This window comes from Eleutherodactylus coqui, unplaced genomic scaffold, assembly GCF_035609145.1.
Source record: "Eleutherodactylus coqui strain aEleCoq1 unplaced genomic scaffold, aEleCoq1.hap1 HAP1_SCAFFOLD_790, whole genome shotgun sequence".
Lineage (NCBI taxonomy): Eukaryota > Metazoa > Chordata > Amphibia > Anura > Eleutherodactylidae > Eleutherodactylus > Eleutherodactylus coqui.
The window spans coordinates 6,625-31,602 of record NW_027102564.1 but is presented as its reverse complement, the minus strand read 5'-3'; the positions used below and the strand labels follow the sequence as shown (position 1 = coordinate 31,602).

The window sequence follows — 24,978 nt, the reverse complement described above, 5'->3', positions numbered from 1 at the left end:
CATTGAATAGTGTGATTGGCTGAAGCCACGTGCGCCTTCAGCCAATCACAGCCATTCAATGATGTCATTGAATAGTGTGATTGGCTGAAGCCACGTGCGCCTTCAGCCAATCACAGCCATTCTGTAACTGGCTGACGGCGTGTGTATTAGCTTTCTGGAGGCGGGGATTTCAAGCCCCCGCATTCAGAAAGCAATGCTGCGCCGGGGACGAGGAGCGAGCGACATCCTGCCGGAGCGCGACAGAACGCCGGGGGAGGTGAGTAATGATTTTTTTTTTTCTACGGTATGTCTTACTTTCGGGGTACGGCTTACATTGGCCGACCCCCCTGACACCCCCGATACGTCTTACAATCGGGGGTGTCTTACTATCGGGGAAACGCGGTAGATCTGGCACTTCCTGGACCCAAACGGCATCGGATGGTATCCATTGACTATAATGGGCCCCATCTGGCTGCCGTTATGCAGTCCGGCAATTTCCAAGATGATATAGCTCTGTATGCAGCGCTTTGTCACCTGTGATTTTTGCAGAAGTCCGTGATGGAGGCTCAGATGCTGATGTGAATGAGACCTTAGGTGGAACATCAGTTTGGAAAAATTGGGAATGTTTTCCTATTAGAGAATTGTTAGATGTTTGCCACTTTATTAGTGCTGCTATACTGAGATTTATTAGTTTAAAGAGGTTTTCCAGCACTAAGATATTGATGACGTGTCTTCAGAAATAGGTCATCAGTATCAGATCGGTGATAGCCCATTGCTTGAGCTCCTCACTGATCAGCTGTTTGTAGAGGTAAGCTTTGTGGCTTCTTCTCAGACCTTTGTTCACATATACTACAAGCAGCTCAGTCCCATTCTAATGAGTGGCATTGAGTTGCTATACTATGTACAGGTGGTATACAGTGTGTGGCACTGTGCCTGGTAAGCACTGAAACAGCTGATTGGTGGGGGTCCCGAGCGGCGGACCCGACTGATCTGATATTGATGACCTGTCCTGAGGATAGGTTATCAATATTTTTGTCTTGGAAAACCCTTTTAACTTGGAATTTATTGATTGTAAAGTGTTTTTTTTTTGTTCCCTATACTCAAGGCAGGTTTTCACTTTTATTATGAGTGCCCTCTCAAAGTTACTCTCCAGTCCGGGACAAGCCAAGATGGCTGCACCACCTCTCTGACTACCTGATGCACACAGTGCACTACTATGCATCAGTAGTCTAAGACACTACATGCTGCTCTGACCGGCCAGCACTGCTCATATGGACAACAAGACAGGTGTAGTGTCTTATACTAAGGATGCATCCTATGCACAGCGTGCATCCGGTAGTTAGAGAAGCGGTGCGGCCATCTTTGTTCATCCAGAACTGGAGGGTTGCCTAAATAACAAATAATCTATGATTTCTGCAGGTTTTTCACTTGGAAGATGTTGTTGAAGAAACAGGGTTTGTCCTAGAACCAGACTCCGAGTATTGTCAGAAGTTCTTAGAAGATGAAGAGGAAATAACCCTTAATGTCACCGGCAAAGGAGGAAGCAGCAATAAATACAAGGTGATGATTATAATAAGACCACTTGTATTGCTCCATAGTGGAGATGACAATCACCATCCACATACACAACACTCAGGACTTTTTATCAGAATTCAGTGCAGCAGCTCCCTCTGGTGGCCATCTGTATTTTAACAAGAAATACAATGTGAGGCACTGATGTTAAAAGGTCCATCACACCCCACATGAGCATCCTCACACCACATTATATTTAGGAAACCCTATTTTAAATATCTAGAGGTCTAGATCCTACTAACTCACTATTCAACCCAATTTTCAAAACAGAAAACCAGCCGCTGCCTTTAAAAGATGACCCAGAGATGACGTACACTCGCCTAATCATCTGGTGGAGTTGTCAACCAAAACCTCCTACATGTTACAATCACCGAAAGCTCGGCACTCTAACGCCTTATTTCGCTGATTTGCATACCTTCAGGCTATGAGTTATGTATATAGATGCCAGTGTCTGGCATAAATTATACATAAATCTGTCATTCTGGGTGACCACACCCCCTCCTGGCAAGCCACACCCACTTTCACAGAAAGTGGCAAAGGCAACGCAGAAGGCTGAAAAGTTGCAATATTTTTGCACGAGTGGCCCTTGTGCCAAATGCGGCCATTTTTCTACACCAGTTTTCTGGTATAAAGCCTTCTTAAATGTCCTTCAATTTCTTTCAAGCTTATCAAACACCATTGAATTGTTACATATGTCACTGTTTACAAAATATGGAAACTGGCTAACAGTACTAATATTTTCCTTTATAGGAGTTTATTCCTGTTCAGTCGGGTTCTGTGATGGATGTAAACCAGTCTTATCAGAAGTTCTCAGCCCGGACGCAGCATGCTATCCTATACATGAACCCTAACAAAATCAATCTGGACCTGATCCTGGAGTTGTTGGTGTTTCTGGGTATGTTAATATTTTGCGGTCTAATCACTACAATATCCACAGGAGAGCTTTCCAGATGTCTGAAAAACCTGCTAGCTATGTATGACTTTATAGCAAGACGAATATGCCATTAGGAATCTGGGAAATCCAGATGATGACATCCGAGAGAACCTTAATATAAACTCCCCATGTTATATCATCCTGATGGGTTATCGGCCGTCACAGCTGAATTTTTATGTATTGACTGTCATTAAAGGGGTTGTGCTAAGTTATAAAGTTATCCACAGGATAGGGAGTAACTTTACGGTAGGAGGAGTTCCGACTGTTGGGACCTCCATTATTCCTGAAGGTCCCTGCATAAATAGAGCAGATGTACACCACTGCTCAATATATTTCAATGGGAGGTGGAAACCTCTGAAATTGCCAAGTACAAGCTCTCTGCAACCTCTGGCACGCCCTTTGAAATGAATGAAAACAAAAAATTAAGAAGCCATATTTTTTGTATCGCCACGTCCACAAAACGTCTGATCCACACGGTAAGCACTAGAAGACAATAAATTGAGCTAAAATGTTGTTTTTGCTCATTTTGCAATAAAAACAATCAAAAAAGTTCTATGTACCCCAGTAAATTACCACTAAAAACTGCAGTTTCTAAAGCAAAAAAATAAGCCCTGACACAGCGCAGTCCATGGAAAAATAAAAAAGTTTGGGCCTTTGAATACGAGGGTGCAAAAACCATATTTTCCAAAAACCGGTTTTCTATTGTCAAATAAAAAAAAATATTTGCTCCTCTCTTATTCCTCATGGAAATATAAGAATTGACTGATAATTGGGTCTTACTGTAGAAATCAGTAAGACGTTCTTACAGCCTGACACTCAGCCCGGATTGGACCGTTTCATACTACAGGAACACGCATTAGTGATCAGCGTTCTTCAGGATGTTTGGGGATGTTTTTCAGATGTTTCTTATATTGATTAGCCCCTTAAAAATTACTGAATTGAGTAATCTGTATGTCTCCTTCCACCAGACAGAAGTGCACAGTACAGAAATGTAGAAGGAGCAGTGCTGATCTTCTTACCCGGCTTGGCTGACATTCAGCAACTTTATGACCTCCTATCTACTGACAAGAGGTTTAATGACAGGAGAAGGTAAGAAACAACCTAAAAGTATAACTAATATGATAGAAAGTATTTGTAGCACAGTATTTTAGGCAGAATGTGCCTGGGCTGACTTCATCATATAGTCAGCTTTATGGCGCCCCCCTACTATTCCTTTGATTCCCTCTTAGAACATCCACATAATTTATCCATTACTGGTGAGAAAACGCCGCTTCTAATGCCCTGCTTGCTATTGGCTGCCTGTGCAATATCAGTAATCACTCCACTACCTGCAGATCCAGCACTGGGTACATTACATGGATCTTCTCAGAGGGCACCATAACACATATGTAATAGTCATATCTAGATGCATTTGCATCATACTGGGCAGTCCATTTGCACAGGAACTTGAAAAATGCCAAAAGCTGCCAGAGCTCTGCAACAACTAGGCTGCGTCACTTGCAGATTTCGGCTGGTTGTTCACCCTGGTAATCATAAACTACCATGAATATTCAACAGATGGCATAGTTGGCGATTCCAGACCAGCTCTGCGTTGGGTTTAGCACTAGAGCTGCATTTTTACTATTCAGCTGTGAAGTGTATATTTATATATGGTGTATCCCCATTTGTGTACCCTCTACCATGCTTAGTCACACCGTGACCCGACCAGTACGGTCCTGATGTTTGTTTCCTAGGTACAAGCTGATAGCCCTTCACTCCATCCTTTCCAGTCAGGAGCAGGCTGAAGCGTTCGTACTTCCTCCAGCAGGAACAAGAAAGGTAAAGAATATCAAGTAAAATCTAACTGTAGAGTAACTTTTCCCAGACAAATGTTTAACCCCTTTCCAACCACATGACATAAATATACGTCATGCGGTTGTGAAGGGTATATACAGCGAGCCGAGCCTAATCCATACCCAGTGGGTCTCACTTAGTTTTAACAGCTGACAGCCTCCATCAGTGACCACAGTTGAAGTTTGCTCTGATTGCGGTCGTTAACTACTTAGATACCGGTGACCGCTGCATCTGAGCGGTAGGCGGGGGAAGGAGACCCCTTCTATCAGGACATTATATAGTACATTAAATAATAAAAATACAAGTTATCCTGCAAAAAAACAAGAACTCGTACACATATGTGTTGGTGGAAAAGAAAAAGTTATGTCCTTTGGAAGGCGGGGATGAAAAAGCAGAAATGAAGAACTGAAAAATTTCTGGTCTTGGAGTTAAAGGGGTTAACACATAAAGTCACTATTTACAGGAACCATATTGTTTTTAAGGGTCTCTTTAGTTAGAGAACGTCCGACATCATGGAAACGGAAGGGAATAAAGATCCAGCAGCATCCTGCAAATTATACCATCAGCTGTCATAGAGACATGTCACTGGTGGGAGTCTGGGCACCGCAACCCCACTAATACTTAGAATAAAGGACTGCAGCAGTCTATGGAGCACTATACACTTAATTCAGGGCCATAGACTGTCATGCAATGTTATGGCCCATCTTCATATCTCCAAAATGAAGCCAAAGGGGCTCTGACATATCTCTGTGACATGTCAGAAGTCAGTAAAATACAAACATGTAAACTTCAGGATACATACATTGCATGTCCCAGGTATCGTTCCCTTTTAAGTAAGTCAGCCCCAGGTTCCCCACAGCCCCCCTGCACACTGCAGCAGCACCCTGTCTTCTTCTACTGTACAGCGATCTACAGCATAGACAGTCAATATACACTAATGAAATATGTTGGCAAAATGACTGTACTGCGAAGTCCTCCATTAGTGCGGCTTTCTTTGTATAAGTGGATTTACGCTTTATTAGCATTATTTTCTTCTGATTACAGATTGTGCTGGCAACTAACATCGCTGAAACGGGTATCACCATCCCAGATGTGGTATTTGTCATAGATGCTGGAAGAACTAAGGAAAACAGGTGATCTGTCGACATCCACGTTGTTTTAATTTAGTTTTTAATGTTTTTCAATTTCAACCTGAAATGGCCAGTATATCTAAGAACGTGAATCTTCTTGTGTCCGCTTGTTGATTTGATTCTATTCAGCCATTTCTTAGTTATCTCTTTTTGGGAAAAGCTGGATGACCACCAACATGGCCGCTGTTACAGCCCTCAATAGCAACTAACTGGGATTGTCCCATGAATGAAAGTGACCCTAAATGTCGTCCTAATAGGAAGCTAAGCGTATTCTCCATTAGAAGCATTTAAAGGGAACCTGCCATGTCCCACAGCACTATAAACTCTGTTAGGGGACGTGGCAGGGTGCCGGGTGATGTTTTTTGTTTTTTTTTATTCGCGTCACAATCATTCTTTAACCTGCTATGAAGCTGGCAACTTGGCTTTCCTACTGCAGTGCGAAGGCACCCGGGTACAAGAGAGCCGGTGACCTGCAGGAGGGCAGACTTACATGGGGCTGTGCAGTAGGAGCGCTGGGAACGTCTACACTGCTAATTGTAGGAGAGACAGGAACCTACAGTTTAGCTCCCGCAGGTCGCTGCCTCTCTCATGCCCTGCCATACATTGTGGTTGTACAGTATTTGAATACATGTGATGTTGCGTCTTTTCTTGCAGATATCATGAGAGCAGTCAGATGAGTTCTCTGGTGGAGACCTTTATAAGCAAAGCCAGCGCACTCCAGCGACAGGGGAGGGCCGGCCGCGTCCGGGATGGCTTCTGCTTCCGACTGTACACCAAAGAAAGGTAAAGCATCTGGTCCAGGAGATGCTGTAGTCATGTGGAATTAATATGAATATCTGACATTAGAATAAGCGCTTTTTTATACATTCTATATTCTTACAGAGGTTATACGGTCCTTCAAAATTGATACTCTGTCCTTAGGATAGGCAATCAATATTAGATCTGTGGGGTCTAACTTTCTGCAGCTCCGGCAATTGGCTACTAAAAGTGCGGACTATACCTGATAAACAGTGAAGGGGCCATAGCTCATCAGAATCAGCCCCCCACCAACCTAATATTGATGTCTTACCCTCAGGATAGGCCATCAGTTTTGAAGTCCCAACTAACCCCTTTAAATAGGTTCTCTGAGATTCTCAGTGTGGTCCTCCAACTAAGTCTTGTGAGACTGCAGCTATATGGACAGTTTAGAGGAAATTGGTCAAGACTGGTGCAAAAGAGAAGTGCAACAGCTAGCCATAAATCCCTACACATTTGGCAAACCATAAACATACAGTATACATTTAACTATGTGTCTAAAGAAAGGCTTGCCGCCCAGTGGATAGCGCTTAGTGTAATTTTACTCAGGCCAGCGATCGCCAGAGTAATCGCTCAAAATAGCGATTACGGGTGTCTCGTCTTGCCTAAACTCTGGACCGGACAGAGCAAGTGAGTCGAAGTTGCTTGGTTTTACCTCGCCTAAAAACTAAGTGACTGTCGGTTCATCCACGAACAACTGCCTGTTTACTCTGAATGGAGGCGGGCAGCCGAAAGTGAAGTCTAGCGCTCTCCTCCTCCAGTCAGTGAGCGATCAGCGCTCCTGTGTAAAGACCAGTCATTATAGTCAACCTGTGTAAAAGTTCCCTTAGTGTATATTACGAAGTTTCTGCATTCTAGGTGCTGAATAAATTCTGGTAGTCCCAAATAACCCCCTTAAAAAGAAGGCATTCCTACGAGCCCCTGTATTAAACATAAGGAAATGTTCAGATTCTCTAACAAATGCTAGAAAGTTACCTCTCTTGATTTTATTAATTTCTTTTCATGGGAATCGCAGTCCCAAAACCTTTTTTTCTGACAATGCAAATAATGCTTGGAGGAATCCCGTCTGAGGAGAGGCCTGCTCTACTATTAGAAGGCATCATTTGTTAATAATCTTTATATAGCGCCAACATATTCCGCAGCGCTTACAAAACAGGGGAGAACAGATACAAGAAATGAAGATACAAAAACCATGGTTACATGAAGTAATCAGTAATCAGTTGATGAAGACAGTAGGGCTGAGGGTCCTGCTCCAACGGGCTTACATACTACAAGTAATGGGGTGATACAGAAGTTAAAGGGACTGGAGATGTGCACGGTATGGCGGGGTGGAGAGTGAGGGATGCTATACACAGACAATGGTCAGACATTTAGTCGTGTGGTGGCTGAATCGGTGTGAAGCATGTTATCAGGCGGAGTACAGAGGGGTTTGGTATGATAGCAAAATATCTTTTAGGACTTCTACAAGAACTGTTTCCAATATAAAACCCTCGGCTTTGTCTACAGGACCTGTTCACCCCACAGTGTCTATTTTATAGGGAAAGACGTGATGACAAGACCTTGACTTGTATTTTTTTTTAAGCATTATTTCCATATATTCCATATCTGTATTTTTTCCTTGTAGATTTCACAGTTTTATGGACTATTCGGTCCCAGAAATCTTACGAGTTCCTTTGGAAGAACTTTGTCTCCACATCATGGTGAGCTCGTTACAATGCTAAACTGTGGAAACAAATCTGGCAATGTAATGTTATACATTAGGATTGTGAATATCCTTATGTAATGTCTGTTTGCAAAAAAAACCACTTCCAGTGTGTAGACGTATTTTATAGTCTGGTTTTTAACGTTTGAAGAAGAGTTTCCTACTGTAGTTAATGCATCTATCATTCAGTCTTCTGCAGTCAATTACAAATCATAATATAATATCACAGAATAAAAAGACGCACTGCAGGATGAAACTGCTAACGACCTCTTTATTAAAGGTGGAATAAATCAGTCAAAAATATAATGAATGTGTTAAGGCAGCAGTCCTAAGCTCTCACTCACAACCTGAAGGTTGCGGGTTCAATCCCCACTTGGTTCAGGTAGCCGGCTCAAGGTTGACTCAGCCTTCCATCCTTCTGAGGTCGGTAAAATGAGAACCCAGCTTGCTAATAAACAAAATTACCTGAAAGCGCTACAGAATAAGTCAGCGCTATACAAATAACAAGTCCCTTTTCCCCATCTGGAAAGTTGGGCAGGGCATCTCCAAAGGGAAAAATGCCTGCAATCGGACACCCTGGCATGAACCCTAACATTAATCCCTAATTCTTGGTCACTTGCAGAACCAGCCACTCAATCACCTTCCCATTTACTGGTCTAGCTAAACATTTTCCTTGGTGTTGCCTTGTCATGTGGATATATATCATACGGTAAAGGAAAAACCTGCCGCTGATTGTAAACCCCTGCTGGATCCCTATAAAGTGTCCATAAAAGTGACGGTCTGGTTTCAGAAGAAAATTCTGTTCCAAGACTGGAGGGGGTATATTACTTGCAGTTGTTCTCTGCCATCTCTCCCATCCGCAAACTCTGGGTCCAAGATAGACACTGCATATAACTACCTAATGCACACTGTGCACTGATTGGACCCACACTGATCACATGAGCAGCCCTGGCCAATCGGAGGGCAGGTATAGTGCTTTGGTAGTCTAGTACTGTAGATATTAAGTAATTTGAAGATTGCCATCTTCAAGGGCTGAAAATAGGACCCAGAGCAAGCATATTCGAGGGACAGCAGAAAAAGAACAGCTGCAGGTAATATACCCCTCCCCCTCCCCGGCCCTGAAACAGAATTTCGCCCTAAGGCTGGGTTCACACAGGGCGGATTCCCGCCGGAAATCCCGCTGTTTGGCCACAGCTTTGAAGCGGCCCGGCCACTCGCTCTTCCGCTGCGGCCGGCGCTCCGGCCGCAGCGAAAAGAAAGAATAAGTAGACATGCTGCATATTGTAAAGCCGCGGCTGCGGTCGCCGCAGCCGCGGTTCCTGCCTGACTTACCGCAGCGGGTTGGCCGTCCCGTGTGGACGAGATTTCTGAGAAATCTCGTCCACATGGTTGGCTAATACCGAGATTAGCGGCCGCAGGCAGATCTGCTGCGGCGAAATTCCGCGCGGAATTTCCGCGGCAAATCCGCCCTGTGTGAACCCAGCCTAAAACTGAAGGATTGCTTTAAATGTAGATGTTGCTTCTTTCAGTCAGCAGAGGGCGCCTGAGAGCTTGCTATAACTGTCTCCTAAATGTATTGGTTCAATCTTATTATATTGAGTGACCTTTCCACTTTAAAAAAATAGTATATATACTAAAACTATACTGTATACTATAATGTTTAGCTATAGCTGAGTGACTCCCCATACGCTGTCATTAATGGTCCCACAGATACTGCCAATCGGCTGCCGTAGAATAATCCTAAAATAATGCTCCCTCTAATCCCAAAGTAAGGTATATTTAGAAAGATGTGCCACTCTACGAATGCTGAATGACAACTCACATGGCAGCTGTAACTATGAGATTAGTTTCACTTGTCTTCCCCAGAAGGTCCCTTAAAGGGGTTACATGAGACCAGAAAAAACAGCTGCACTTTTTTCAAGAAACAGCTTCCTCTCCATTTGCTATGTGTGATATTACCGCTTAGTTACATTCAAGGGAACATGGATGAGCTGCAGTACCAGACACTGCCTATACACAGGAGTGGTGCTGTTTCTGGAAAAATAGCAGACATTTCTTCTAACCTCATACAAACCCCTAAAGTCACCACCTAGGACAATGACAGTTCTCTAGTGAGGGCTACTGAGGCGCCATGACGTACGGTATTTGATGCACATTTGGGCACCTTTCTGAAAAATATTCTGTTTTGCTCTTGTTATGTCTAGAAGTGTGAGCTCGGCTCTCCAGAGGATTTCTTATGTAAGGCACTGGACCCGCCACAAGTCCAAGTAATCAGTAATGCCATGAACTTACTGCGGAAGATTGGAGCCTGTGAGCTCACCCAGCCCCAGCTTACTCCTCTGGGTCAGCACCTCGCCGCTCTGCCAGTCAATGTGAAGATTGGAAAGATGCTGATTTTTGGTGCCATCTTTGGCTGTCTGGATGCCGTGGTAAGCAGGACTCTCTAATCTGCTTATTTTATCACCTACGGTAGTAGCCAGTACTCGATAACTGCAGCTTCTGGAAGATTTACTGCTCCGTAATGGCCAGTTACGTTTTTCTCCTGATCAGCTAATAGAAAAAGGTATTGTTGTTTTGTAAGGAGTCTCTTTCCAGAAAAGTTGGGTGACAGGCAATGTGGCCACCATTACAGCTGCCACGCAATGACCCGTGCGTCACTCGCCTGATGATTTACGATATTACGTAGCAGGCGAAAAAGAAAAACTGCCACAAACGGGCAACAACCGTTTCACATAGTGGGAGGCCAGAAGAAGCACGTACCCCACCAACCTGCTTGTCACACTTTCTCCTTTTCACGTGCTTTGTGAATTTGCGTTGGGCGGTCCAGAAGGGAGTAAGGAGCGGGTTCGGGAACGGAGTCCACTGTATACCTGGCGGCTATCAGCTTTTTCTGACAGCTGATGGTTAGAGTTAGCGCTGATTACAGTAGCGAACGTTTTAGATGCCACGGAAAAAGCTGACAGTGCATCTAAACAATCAGAGGAGTTGTGGTGGGGCTACCAAAAAATGTTAATAAAAAGTGATCAAAGAGATAAATGTTTCTAAAAATGGCAATAATGAAAATTATAGTACAACCCTAAAAAACCAAGCCCTCACACAGCCCAATCAGCGAAAAAATTAAAAAGTTACGGGTCTCAGACTATGGCAACGGAAAGCAATTTTTGTTAAAGAAAATTTTTTTATTTAGACAAACACACCCCCTGAACAGTCACGTTAAAAACTGGAAAAACCCTTCCGAAAATGTCACATTTTTTCAAATCAAACTCCCTCTTGTGTTACAGCGGTCATATAACATTTTAATTTTTTTGTCAATGTAGGTGTCACACCCTGTATTGTGTGGGTCCAGTTCTAGTTTTTATAGGAACCAATTTCGGGCACATAGAATCATAGAATGATAAAGTTGGAAGGGACCTCCAGGGTCATCGGGTCCGACCCCCTGCTCATTGCAGGATTCACTAAATCATCCCAGGCAGATGTCTGTCCAGCCTTTGTTTGAACACTTCCATTGAAGGAGAACTCACCACCTCCCGTGGTAACCTGTTCCACTCATTGATTACCCTCACTGTCAGAAAGTTTTTTTCTAATATCTAATCTGTGTCTCCGCCCTTTCAGTTTCATCACATTGCTTCTAGTCTTTCCTTGTGCAGATGAGAATAGGGTTGATCCCTCTGCACTGTGACAGCCCTTCAGATATTTGTAGACAGCTATTAAGTCTCCTCTCACCCTTCTTTTTTTGCAAGCTAAACATTCCCAGATCCTTTAACCGTTCCTTATAGGACATGATTTGCAGACTGCTTACCATCTTGGTAACTCTTCCCTGAACTTACTTTAGTTTGTCGATGTCTTTTTTTAAAGTGAGGTGCCCAGAACTGGACACAGTATTCCAGATGAGGTCTGACTAAGGAAGAGTAGAGGGGGATAATGACCTCACGTGATCTAGACTCTATGCTTCTCTTAATACATAACAGAATTGTGTTTGCCTTTTTTGCTGCTGCATCACATTGTTGACTCATGTTCAGTGTATGATCTATCAGTATACCCAAGTCTTTTTTCACATGTGCTGCTTCTTAGCTCAATTCCTCCCATTCCATATGTTTTTTGTTTTTTTTTTCATTTTTCTTGCCCAGATGTAGGACTTTTTTCCTTGTTAAATACCATTCTGATAGTTGCTGCCCCCTGTTCAAGCTTTTCCAGATCTTTTTAAATACTCTCCCTCTCTTCCCCAGTGTTAGCTATTCCTCCTAGCTTTGTGTCTTCAGCAAATTTGATCAGTTTCCCATCAATTCGCTCCTCCCAATGTTGAACAACACTGGGCCTATATAATATGCAATATTTTATAGTACGGGGTGTTACGGATGTGGCAATACCAATTATATGTAGTTAGTTTTTATTTTTTCAATATTTTAAAGCCTTTTGGAGGGGAAACATATTTTTAAACTTTTTTTTTGTAAAAACGTTTAAATGTCACAGTCAGCAATGACTGCAGCATCTGCCGGGTTAAATAGTGTATCACTGTAATTATACTGACCCATAAAACAAAGTTTCTATGTGATTTTTTTTTTTAACACTGCACTGTGAATGCTGAAACCCCTCCAACAATGGTGCAGTTGCTTTTTTGTTTTTATTTCTCCCCACGTTTTTCCATACATTATATCATACCATTAAAAATGCAATTTGCCAGCAAAAAACAAACCCTCATACAGCTATGTCTATGGAAAAATTAAAAAGTTATGGCTTTTGGAAGGCGGGGACAAAAAAGCAAAAATAAAAAAATTCTGGTCATGAAGGGGTTAAAAGGTTTTTGCTTTTTTCCATGCAGTGAGTGCCACTGTTTGAATTTCTGGATCTTTTATTAATTTAAAATAATGATTATTCCCTTTTCCCAGGCAACGCTGGCAGCCACCATGACGGAGAAGTCTCCATTCATGACACCTATTGGTAGAAAAGATGAAGCAGATTTGGCAAAATCCTCCATGGCTCTGGCTAACTCTGATCATCTGACCATCTTCAGCGCCTACATGGGGTAAGTCACTGGTATAGAGGGACCACAATGTACTGGGACATATTCCTCAGTAGGCAATGTCTCCAATGATTAAAGAGACTTGGTCATCATCTGTTTGCAGTTCTCTCTGCAGCATAAGGTAGTGACTGTGTGGATCTGTGCAGTAGTTTTGGAGAAACTTGCCTTTTGTCAGTAGCCGCACATGCGTAGAGGTTAGTAGTCCTGGATATTCATGAGCTGCAGCTAGCTACACCCCACCTACTCCAGTCACTGATTGACAGCTGTCTGCCTATTACTGTGCAGAGTCAGAGATGCCAATCATTGGCTGGATGGTGAAGTGGGTGTGGCCAGCCTGAATATGTAGGACTAGTTCTGTGTCTAGCTGCTACTAATACAATGCAAGTTTCTCCAAAACTACTGCACAGATCCACACAGCAGACATATCGCTGTAATCAGTGTGACAGGCCCTACCTTATGCTCACTGAGGAATGCAAAAAGATGGTGACAGATTCCCTTGAAGTTTACATACTGTATAAATTGATTATGCTTATTTCATTTATTCTATTACCTGTGTCTTCACATGAACTTGCGCTATTACACACAATGCACTATGCATACTAGCATACACTGCAATGTATATTCGGCTTCTAGATTGACAGGACTGTGATGGAGAAATCTGAAGTTTCTTCCACGTTCCCAACCTATTATCGGATTGCACCCGCTCATATACCATACCCCCTGGCTCAGTAAAGGCTGTAATGTTCATAAGGTTACATGGGAAGCCCAATTTAAAGGGCCACACCAGTGACATTTTTTTGTTCATTTGTTATGCAACTATCCCCCCTGTGTATATAAGTTGGCCAGTATTACCTTGGTTAGTCATCCCTTACTGTCTGAAACTTCCTAAAACCCTTCTCTTCAGATAGGTCATGTGATCTCATTCAGACCACCTGAGAATTACATGTATTTATGTTCTCTTGAGACGTCACTCTTTCAGTTTGCATAATTCCTGTGTGATGATATTACATGAAATCTGTCACACGAGCTCTTCATGAGGGGACAGAAACTCCTATCACAGTTACTGCTGATGATTAGCAACTCCTGTCACACAGTTATAATGAAGAAGATCACGGATCAGCCTCCTGACTGTATAATTATGGTGTCACTTTTTAGGTAAATATAGAATTGAGAAGGTAATGGCAGTGTCTTTCCAGCAGGCGGAGATGGCAATAGCTTTAGCTGGTCATGTGATGCTGTGCTAATGCATCATGGGAGTGTTAGCGGAGCAGGGAGAGATATCTCAGTGTCAAGATGGTGCCTGATAAGTATCATGCAGGAGGCTGCACTGCATGGAAGGGACTGTAGTATACATAGGAGACATCCAGAGTGGGACAGGCTTCAGGTGAGGGGATGCAGGGATTAAAAAGTGTGTTTTCGCCACAGTGGCCCTTTAGATAAGAAAATGGCAAATGTCCCTCTAGACTCTCTGAAATTGGTCTCCTTCTTTTTCTTACTACCAAACAAACAATTGCCCAGTTGTCGAATAAAGCAATTCTAGACTTCATTGAAGTCAAAAGGCGACTTAATTGGTACACCATCAACGTCTATCTTGGCAGGCTATCATAACACATTCCTGAGAGTCGGGACCCCATGAATGGATGATGTCAAGCGCTGCGGAATATGTTGGCGCTATACAGATAAAGTTGATGATTATTCTGTCTGTCCCTCTCCACATAGTAGGAACTTGCTTTCCTTCTAAAGGGGATATTTTTGGCAGTTTTTAGCCTGCTGTTTATACCTCCCACCTTGTGAGAGATTCCCCCCACTTCCCCTTATAATGATAGTGGTATACACTGTGGTATAAGTCGTTGCTCATTTTGCTATCACTTTGTTTCCGTTATGTTAAACATTTTATGTTGCTTTCTCTTCCACTGTTTTATTTCTCTCCTATTGTAATAAACAAAATTCCAAAAACAAAATGAATGCAACAAAACTGCCTCCTTATGGCCGCCTGCACACGAGCGGAAATCCCGCCGCGGGATTTCCCGTGGGATTTCCGTCGCTGAAAGTTTGCATAGGAGTGCATTACAATACGCACTCCTATGCAGACGGCCGCGGTTTGGCCGCGCGAAATCTCGCGCAGCAAACAAACCGCGGCATGTCCTAATTTTCTGCGGGGCACGCACTCACCCGACCACCGGCTCCGGTCTGCGCATGCGCCGGCTGCGCGGCAGCCGGCACATGAAAGAGCCGGGCCGCCAGGCGCGGGTGAGTACGCGCTCGTCCCTGCAGGCGCTCGGGTCGGATCGCGCAGCGAGAATTCTCGCTGCCGGATCCGACCCGCTCGTCTGCAGGCGGCCTAAAGCAGATGTTGGGGAATATCTCTGTATATATACTTGTAAAGGACTCTTATATTCTATAGGTGTGTGTCATCCCAACATTCAGCATATAGACATGTTGCTTATTAGTAATTCCCTTTGTCTTCACAGGTGGAAGATGATCCGAGCAGAAGGTTACAGCTCCGAGATGAGTTACTGTAGGAAGAACTTTCTAAACAGAAAGGCACTTCTGACTATAGAGGTATTACAATAATTAGCCATTTTAATAGCATACAAAACACAGGACTAAAATGGACCGATAATCCCATAAAATTAACTAATTTACCTTTTATCTTGCCGCTCTTGACGTATAATGCTTAGCTACCTAGTTTAGCTGTTTCCTGTAACCCCTTAACAACACAGAACATAGATTTATATCCTGCCTGTTCGTTTTGATGGAAAAATAAAAAACTTAATTGCTGTCAGAAGTTGGCGGAAAATTTTTATGTTCTTCCAAAGATTTTTTTTTTTTAAAGTAGTGCAACAAAAAAACCCAAAAAACTATATAAATCTGGTATCGTAGTAATATTTCTGACCCATAGATTAAAGTTTTTTTGTTGCCGTGTCTGTCATAAAAACAAGCCCCCCCCCCCCTTCCCCAAAGATGGCGGCATTTCGTTTTTATTTTTCAATTCAATCCACTTAGAAATTTTTCTACGTTTCTCAGTACATTATACGATACATTAAATAGTACCATTGATAAATACTTGTCCTGCAAAAAACAAGTCCTCAGACAACTACGTCATTGGATAAATAAAAGAGTTCTTGAAAGCAGGGAGGAAAAAACAAAAATGAAAAAAAAAAGCGGCGTCATCAAGGGATTAAAGGGGTTGTCCCGCGCCGAAACGGGTTTTTTTTTTTTTTTAACCCCCCCCCCCCCGTTCGGCGCGAGACAACCCCGATGCAGGGGTTAAAAAAACAACCCGCACAGCGCTTACCTGAATCCCGGCGGTCCGGCGTCTTCATACTTACCTGCTGAAGATGGCCGCCGGGATCCTCTGTCTCCGTGGACCGCAGGGCTTCTGTGCGGTCCATTGCCGATTCCAGCCTCCTGATTGGCTGGAATTGGCACGTGACGGGGCGGAGCTACACGGAGCCGGCATTCTACACGAGCGGCCCCATAGAAGACTGCAGAAGACCCGGACTGCGCAAGCGCGGCTAATTTGGCCATCGGAGGGCGAAAATTAGTCGGCTCCATGGGAACGAGGACGCCAGCAACGGAGCAGGTAAGTATAAAACTTTTTATAACTTCTGTATGGCTCATAATTAATGCACAATGTACATTACAAAGTGCATTAATATGGCCATACAGAAGTGTATAGACCCACTTGCTGCCGCGGGACAACCCCTTTAATGGAAAATATAATCAGAAAATGAGCTATTGTATAAATCAAATTTTCGTGTTTAACATAGTTTTAAAGCCTTTTTGTTAGTTTTTTTATATATATATTTTTTGATGTAATTAGCTATGTTAAAAAAAATCCTAAAATCCTGCAGTTCTCACACCGACTGCTAAACTTAAGAATAATCTACCACTTCCTGTTCTGTTGAGAAAACTTTTCAGTGGTCATCTCCTTATCAATGAAACATAACACCTAAATATAGATAAAACAGGATCCACTGTTTATGATAGGTGATAATCTCAGCTCACCTCCTCCCCCTCCCTGCACAATAACCTCTGAAGAGTTCACAGAGCATGTCTAGAGCACTCTCCAGTAGAAGTCAGCTCCTCTCCATCGTGCGACTGGCCTATGAAGATTATGTAAAACCTATCTGTAAATGTTACTTTCAGCTCAGGCAGGATGGCTGCCCCTATAATCATGTTCAAAGAACAGAATAAAAAAAATCTACAATCAGAAAATAAAATCAGGTTAGAAAAATGGAAAATGTTTCACTATCTGGTTTTATTTAGTAGAGAGAAATATAGCTGATACATTCCCTTTAACTACTATAAACTACATTCAAGTAGGGCTACATGATCTCCTCTTATCGGCCTCGCTGAACAGGTGATCAGGGTCCCCCATTCTGCCAGCAGTGAAACTCCAACCTAGAAGACATTTATGACCTATATTAATAACTAGCTGATATACCCGGCTTCGCCCGAGTTAATTTGGTACTGGTGTTTATCTGGTGTTCACACGGAAAATCTTACGAAGTCGTGGTTACTTTAGAGATACTGAAGAAAAACATATGTTCACCATTTTGCATAGTTCTCTGCGTTACCCAGGAAACACCACGTGGAGGAAACCATGCGACGTTTCCTTTATATAAAATGACATCAGGAAGTGAGAGAATTAGATTACGTACATAAAATTTGGACACTAATTCTTTTGCGCTTAGAATTGAATAATCGAGTTGGGACCTATTAACTTTTCATATTTATGACACAATCAATGCTTGTGTCAAATTTCATGTTTTTATGACATTGGGAAGTGAGAGATTTAGATTATCTACGTAAAATTTGGACGCTAATTCTTTTGCGCATAGAATTGAATAATCGAGTTGGGACCTATGAACTTTTCCTATTTATGACATAATCAATGCTCGTGCCAAATTTCCCGTTTCTATGACACCGGAAAGTGAGAAAATTAGATTCCGTACGTAAAATTTGGACGCTAAATCTTTTGCGCATAGAATTGAATAATCGAGTTGGGACCCATTAGCTTTTCCTATTTATGACATAATCAATGCTCGTGCCAAATTTCACGTTTCTATGACACCGGAAAGTGAAAAAATTACATTCCGCACGTAAAATTTTGACGCCAATTCTTTTGCGCATAGAATTGAATAATCAGGTTTGGGACCTATGAACTTTTCCTATTTATGACATAATCAATGCCCGTGCCAAATTTTAAGTTTCTATGACACTGGGAAGTGACAGATTTAGATTATGTACGTAAAATTTCGATGACAATTCTTTTGCGCTAGAATTGAATAATCGAGTTGGGACCCAATTACTTTTCCTATTTTGGAGATAATCTATGCTCGTGCCAAAATTCATGTTTCTACGATATCGGGAAGTTGGAGAACTTTTGTCGAGTCAGTCAGTCAGTCAGGGCTTTCAGCTTTATATATATAGATAAGCCTTAGATAGGAATGTGGCCCTTGAGAGCGCTATAATCTGACAATGTGTCCCTCGTACCTGAAGAGATTGTTCGCTCCCGGTCTATACACTGAAGGCAGACAACCAGCACTGCTTTTGCACTACAGGATTAGATACAACCGTGCGTCATGCGTGAAAAAACGCCCACGGACGTGAGGCCTAACTTGTATACGAGTGTCACCTACACGGAGTTATAGTACCGGCTGCTTTCTGTAACGTAAATGCTTTTGTATTTTCTTAAGGACGTGAAACAGGAGTTAATCCGGTTGGTGAGAGCAGCGGGCTTTGAATGTTCCAAATCGACATCCTCAAATAGCATTAAAGGAAGTTTAGACAAGAGGGGAAAAATGTCCACCGAGGAGATGTCACTCCTTAAAGCCATTGTAGCAGCCGGTCTGTATGACAACGTTGGGAAGATCCTGTTCACAAAATCAGTGGATATCTCCGAGAAGTTGGCATGCATGGTGGAAACCGCGCAAGGAAGAGCACAAGTGCACCCGTCCTCTGTGAACAGGGATCTGCAGACGTACGGCTGGCTGCTTTACCAGGAGAAGGTGAGAAGGTGTTACTGTGTTGTCCGAGTGTTAGACCATTTTTTTTTTTTAAACCATCTTTTTTGTTGAAATTCTATTTTTGAGTACGATTACATCATAATTTCTACACATTTATATAAGCATAATATACATAAAGCATATCATTACCCCACCCGAACAATGCAATTAATCACAGCTAGATTAAAACAAATCATCATCTCCCACAAAGAAAATATAAATATAGACACATACAAAAAAAGCACCTTACTCTTCTCCATCTTCTCACCTCTCTCCCTCACCTCTCCAAATCCCATCAACTTTTCTACAGTACCTCAATGCAACCTGCACTCCATATGAACTAGCCATTATATAAATCAGACCATCTTCCCAAATTTCCCCAAACTTAGTCAAACAGCCTCTCTTTTTTTTTTCTGTAGTCCCCTGTCCAAGGATATAACCTCTCTTATCTTTGTGACAACATCTCCTACTGTGTTAGACCATTAAAAGCCTATTTACACTGAAAGATAATCATTCAAATGACAATTTGAGTGACAGTTTTGAGCGATCATCTTTGCATAACTCCAAGTAGCTAATTAGCTACTTAAGAGTTAATGCAGGTGGAGCGGGATACCGCTGCGATAGCTCAGAGAACAAAGCAGCTGTTTTGTATATGCAAACAGCTGCATTGTTCTCGGAGTTTTCAGCTGGTGTCCCGCTAAGAACTGCCAGCGGGATACCAGCTGAAAGAATACTATCAATGCTGAGAAAATCGTCGTGCAGCGCTGATGAGTCATCAGTGAAGAAATCGCCGATGAACGAATAGTGCACGATGGCCCCGCGCTTAGACGCAATGGTTATCGCTCAAAGGATGGCTTTTCAGCGGGTTTTGAGCCATAATCGTTGTCTAAATGGGCCTTAACTCTCCTGTATGTCTATGCCATTCATAGAATCTTACAGGATTAGTAATAAGTCTTTATTTGCTATGATTACACTGCACCATCCACTACTCTTCTGTCTTTGGACTTTGCGCAGGTTAAATATTCCAAGATCTTCCTTAGAGAAACAACTCTGGTGTCTCCCTTTCCGATACTTCTGTTTGGAGGTGATATAGCTGTACAACACCGGGAACGTCTGCTGACTGTAGATGACTGGATCCAGTTTCAGGTATATACTTGTTTGTTAAAAAAAAAAAGTTTTGGTTTTTTTTCTGTGAGAATGTATTATTTATTGTTGTTGGTCCATTTGGTATAATGTATATAGATCTTTCTTGGGGAGAATAGATTTGTCAGTAACCAGGCTTTCTGTGCCTTCATTGAATGGGCAAAGCATCTGCGAAACCAACACTTTTAAGCTTGTCTCATTAATTGTAACACTTTTTGCCAATTAGCTCATGGAAAACTCATTAAAGAGACCCTGTCACGTCTTCATAACACCATAAACTGAGTTATGGTGCTGTTAGGGGACGTGACAGGGAGCCGGATGATGTATTTTTTATACTCACCTGCTCCTGCAATCCAGTGCTGTTGACCCCCCTCTGAAGTCGGTGCACAGCACGAAAAGCTGACCCTTTTCAGAGTCCCATGTGCATGCTCTCCTATACAATTCTGTGGGAGAGAGAGCGCACGAGACTCTGAAAAGAATCCGATTTTCATGCTGACTTCAGAGGGAAGACTGCTAGATCGTGGGTGCGTATAAAATATCCAACAGCCCAGCTCCCTCTTCAGAAAAACTGGCAGCAAATCCGGATGCAGTAAAGTTGCTGACTTTTTATTATCCCATCACCACAGACAGCAGCAACGTTTCTTCAAGCTCCCTGTCACCTTCCGTAACAGCATCATAGCTTAGTTTATGGTGCTGTGGGGACGTGACAGGTTCCCTTTAATACAGAGATTCACTTATTTTTATTCCCCTTTGGATATTTGGTCAATAAGACCGGATCGGTACAAGTGTTTGTATCATTATTTTAGCTCTATTGTGTTTGGCTATAAGTCTGAGTTAGGTAACAATTCCACTACATTTTATTAGTAATTAATGAAAAAAATCCAGGTGATGCCGACGGGTTCACTGATCTTTTCCTGCTACTGTATATGATTGTTCTGTTTCCCTGCACAGGCTCCGGTGAAGATCGCTGTCATCTTTAAGGAATTGCGTGTTTTAATTGAATCTGTCCTAAAGAAAAAGCTGCAAAATCCTAAAATGTCTCTTGAAGGTAAATGTCGTTTTTGTGGTTTTCCCTATTTTTCACGATTTTAAATTCACAATTTTATTGATTTTATATAAAAGAACAGAATTACAGCTGCTGGCCAGCAAAGATCGTGTAGCATCTTAAAGGGCTTGTCCAGGATTAGAAAAACATGGCTGCTTTCCATACACAGTGCTACCCTTGTCCATGGGGTTGTGTGTGGTATAGCAGCTCAGCTCCATTGAAGTGAATGGGTACTAAGCTGCAATACCAGACATATCCTATGGACAAGGGTGGCGCTGTGTTTGAAAGTAAGCAGCCATGTTTTTCTAAGCCTGGACAACCCCTTAAAGTTATAGTCAGTTATGTTACAGACTACACCAATTATTTCAAATGGCCAGACTTATCAGAAGGCACCAGAATCACAGGAGTGGACAAGCAACCAGTAGTGAATGGTGGCATCTATAACATCAGCACTCTGCAGCAGTGTTCTATAAAATGTAGTGGGGAGCGAGTGTGAGAGCAGCAGTTTGTGCTCCAGAGCTGCCCCTCCTACTGTTGTTGGGGAAAGGAACCATTTTGGAAGCTTTGCAGAGATGTGTATAGTTGTAAATTAAAGAACATGTTAAACACCTAACAGAATATCTAAATGAATGAAGTTTGCTATCAGTGGGTGTAAAGCTTCCAAGGACTCCAGGTCCACAGCAGAAACCAACAAAGCATAAAAAGCTGTACTCAAGTATCTTTCCTTCTGTGAGATGTGCAAACTTACAGTTTTTACAGCAACATTTCAGCTCCTTATTTGAGTCATTTCAAGCTTGAAAATGTTTCCCTTTTTTTAATTTTATTACAAGTAATTGTACAAAAGCAAAAATAAAAGATTTTTAAAGTTTATAGTTCTTTACTTTTAAAAATATAATATTAACATAAAGTACAGAAATGGATTCTCCGTTTAGGATCAGATGTTTTGATATACCGTGTTTCCCTAAAAATAAGCCCTACCCTGAAAATAAGCCCTGCAACTATTTTCGGTGTGTGAAATATAAGCCCTACCCCAGAAATAAGCCCTAGGTACACTACATTAAAAAAGACAATACTCACCTAGCAGTTGCCGTTCGGGTCCCTCCCGCTAGGCTGCGGTGCTCCTGCAGGCTTCCGTGTAGTTTTCAATGCCAACAGAGCATCTCTTGTTGGTGACGGGGCTTGAATACCCCGCCCCTAGCAAGCTATTGCTCTGATTGGTTCAAGAGGGCTCTGATTGGCTCAGGCAGCGGGCGCTCGATGAACCAATAACAGCCATTCATTGAATGGTATCATTGAATGGCTGTGATTGGTTCTCCACTGTCTCTGACAGCTGAAAACCTGACCTGCTCCTATTGCATCGGCATCTCCTGCCTTCTGTATTTCTTGTTGGAGCAGTTGCTATACATTAGTGGGTCAGTTGACCACACTTCTGCAACTCAGAGTCATTTGGAGAGGAGCGTCTGACTGTTTGGTCCCTTGTACACTTAACAATAATCATTCAGATTCTCTCTGTATCGTGGGAATATGAATGATCATTCAGTATAAATTCTGGCAGCGACTGAGCGACTAAAGATAATTCATTCATCATTCAGTTTCTACAGGCAGTCATTCGTTTATGGTGGGATGGGAGGTGTAACTGCCTCCCTCATTTGGTAGTCTGCTACCTGCATGATGAGAAGATGCAGCTATCTGCACTCCTTAGGCCCCCTTTCCACAGGGAAATTCGGGCCCGCGCGTGTTCTCCATGCAGAATCCCATAGCGGGTCCCTCCTTTCCCGCAGACTTGAGGCCAGAAAATAACATTTTACTTACGTGTCCGGACGCTGCGGATCTTCCCTCCGTCGTGGCCGGATCTTCTTTCTTTCGGCACAGCGGTAGCATGCTGCGCCATGCGCACTTTTTTTTTTTTTTTTTTTAAACTCCTGCTCTCGCCGGAGAGCAGAAATTAGGCTGCGGGTGTGCAGCGGTTCCGGACAGCTTCCATAGGCTTAAATAGAAGCCTGCGGGAGCCCCGCACTAAAATGGGGCATGCTGCGGGTGTTTTCCCGCGCATGCAATCCGCGCCTTCGGGGAAAATGACATCCGCAGGTATTTAATTACCTGCAGGTGTCCGATGCATTCCTATGGGGCGCGGATCACGCGTGCGGGTGATCCGCTGCGGGCGGATCTGTCCCCATGAACATGAGGCCTTAGTCAGTAAGTATATGGCCATTTTCTGTGATTGTTTTTATATTTCCCCTTCTGTGACAGCCTTAGGGTTTGGTTTTGTCAGGTTGCAATTCTCTTCCCATCAGCTGCTCCATCATCTGACGACCATCACCATTCTGTTCCTATCACCTATTGGTCAGTTTCTAGTCTTGCACTTTTGTTCACTATGTGTGTTGATACGTGTTTCATATATTTGTTTGTGCAGCATCTGTATATAAGACTATATAGCTCTACAGGGAGTATCTGAGTACTGGAAGACGCTGTTAGTACCCAGGAAAGGCAACTGCAACAGGTGAAGTACTGCAGTGTATTGTCTTTCTGGCGCCATTACACCATCCAGTAACTAGAATAGGTCGCCACACAGCGCTGTTCCTGGAATATAGGCTGACCCTTTTTTATCACAAACAACCCTTTCTATTAATGTTGATGGATTTGCACTGCACACCTCCGCTTTCGTTTAGCAGCATCTCTCACCATCTAGTAATGACTTTAATTTCCGTCTTTTCCTTTACAGATGATGAGATTTTAAACATCATCAAAGAACTGATAAAAACAGAAAAGTGAAGCTGCTCGGATTCCAATCCCAAGGATTGCTGTACGGGGATGTGACCGGCCAGGCAGAGATACGGACATGGAAATCCTGTGGTATTTCAGCTCTGCTGCGTATGACTAGTCTCTCCTTATCAATGTTGCATGCAGCATTGAAGAGAATATATTACTTTTATTTTGTGCATTTGTTAATCATTTAACGGGTTCCAAATAAATCACAGTGCCATATGTACGCGTCTGATGCGGAGTTTTATGTCAACGTCTCCTTTGAGTTTTCATTAGGCTGTATATACGAGGACTGTTGGCTTCTGCACTGTGAAGTCGTGCCCATGAGAATTCATTGAGCAACACATTTTGGCACCGAGTAGCTAGCTCTACACTTGTAGGGCACGTCCATTGTCTGAAGGACTGATGCCCTTTAAAGATGTTGTGTGCCAGGTATAGGGTAAAGACTTGGAATAAAGTGTTTGGACACATTGGTGGGTTCTGAACCTCCGGATAGTCAGAATCCCTAATGTGTTCTCTACTACGTTCATGTCATCTACAACTACGATCTATAACCTGGACTGCAGTGGATACAACACACAACAAGAACGTTGTTGCCTCTGACCCTACTTGCTTCCTCTCTGTGATACACATGTTGGCAGAGTAAACCTCTTTCACTGCCACATTTAAAGAAACCGGCACAACTTAACCACCAGTCTGACCAGTATCTTGGGTGACTAGCCTAGTAACAGAGTACCTGCCGGACGGGCCTTTCTGACTGAAGATCAAAAGCCATCTTTAAAATGTAAAGAGGTGTGGTAAGGATCGGCAAATAATAATCCTGACAAAACCAAATTCTTAATGTTTAACCAACGCTGGCCATGAAGTGAATGCATGGAGCGATCCACAGCATTTAGGAACTGGACTCATTGTCGGCTCACGCAGCCTTGCTGTTCGTCCTCACCTAGTGCGTGGAAGCAGAGAGCTAGTAGGAAGGAAAAACAGCAGCACCAATGTATAAATGCCATCTATGCTGTATTCTTACTAAAATGCTAAAATAAAGAAGTCT

At 42.8% G+C, this 24,978-nt stretch overlaps 1 protein-coding gene across 1 annotated transcript; it reads left to right on the top strand.

The window, feature by feature from the left end:
- Positions 1 to 716: 716 nt before the first annotated feature.
- LOC136604838 (ATP-dependent RNA helicase dhx29-like) lies at positions 717 to 24,154 on the top strand (the record flags this gene model as incomplete). Its single annotated transcript, XM_066588935.1, has 15 exons — positions 717 to 787; positions 1,399 to 1,539; positions 2,302 to 2,446; positions 3,454 to 3,574; positions 4,219 to 4,303; positions 5,363 to 5,451; positions 6,103 to 6,231; positions 7,868 to 7,943; positions 10,150 to 10,374; positions 12,832 to 12,968; positions 15,437 to 15,527; positions 18,671 to 18,982; positions 19,994 to 20,125; positions 21,074 to 21,170; positions 23,890 to 24,154. Coding segments are annotated over 15 exons (1,901 nt in total), but the record flags the coding sequence as incomplete, so codon positions are not given.
- Between the last annotated feature and the right edge of the window lie 824 nt (positions 24,155 to 24,978).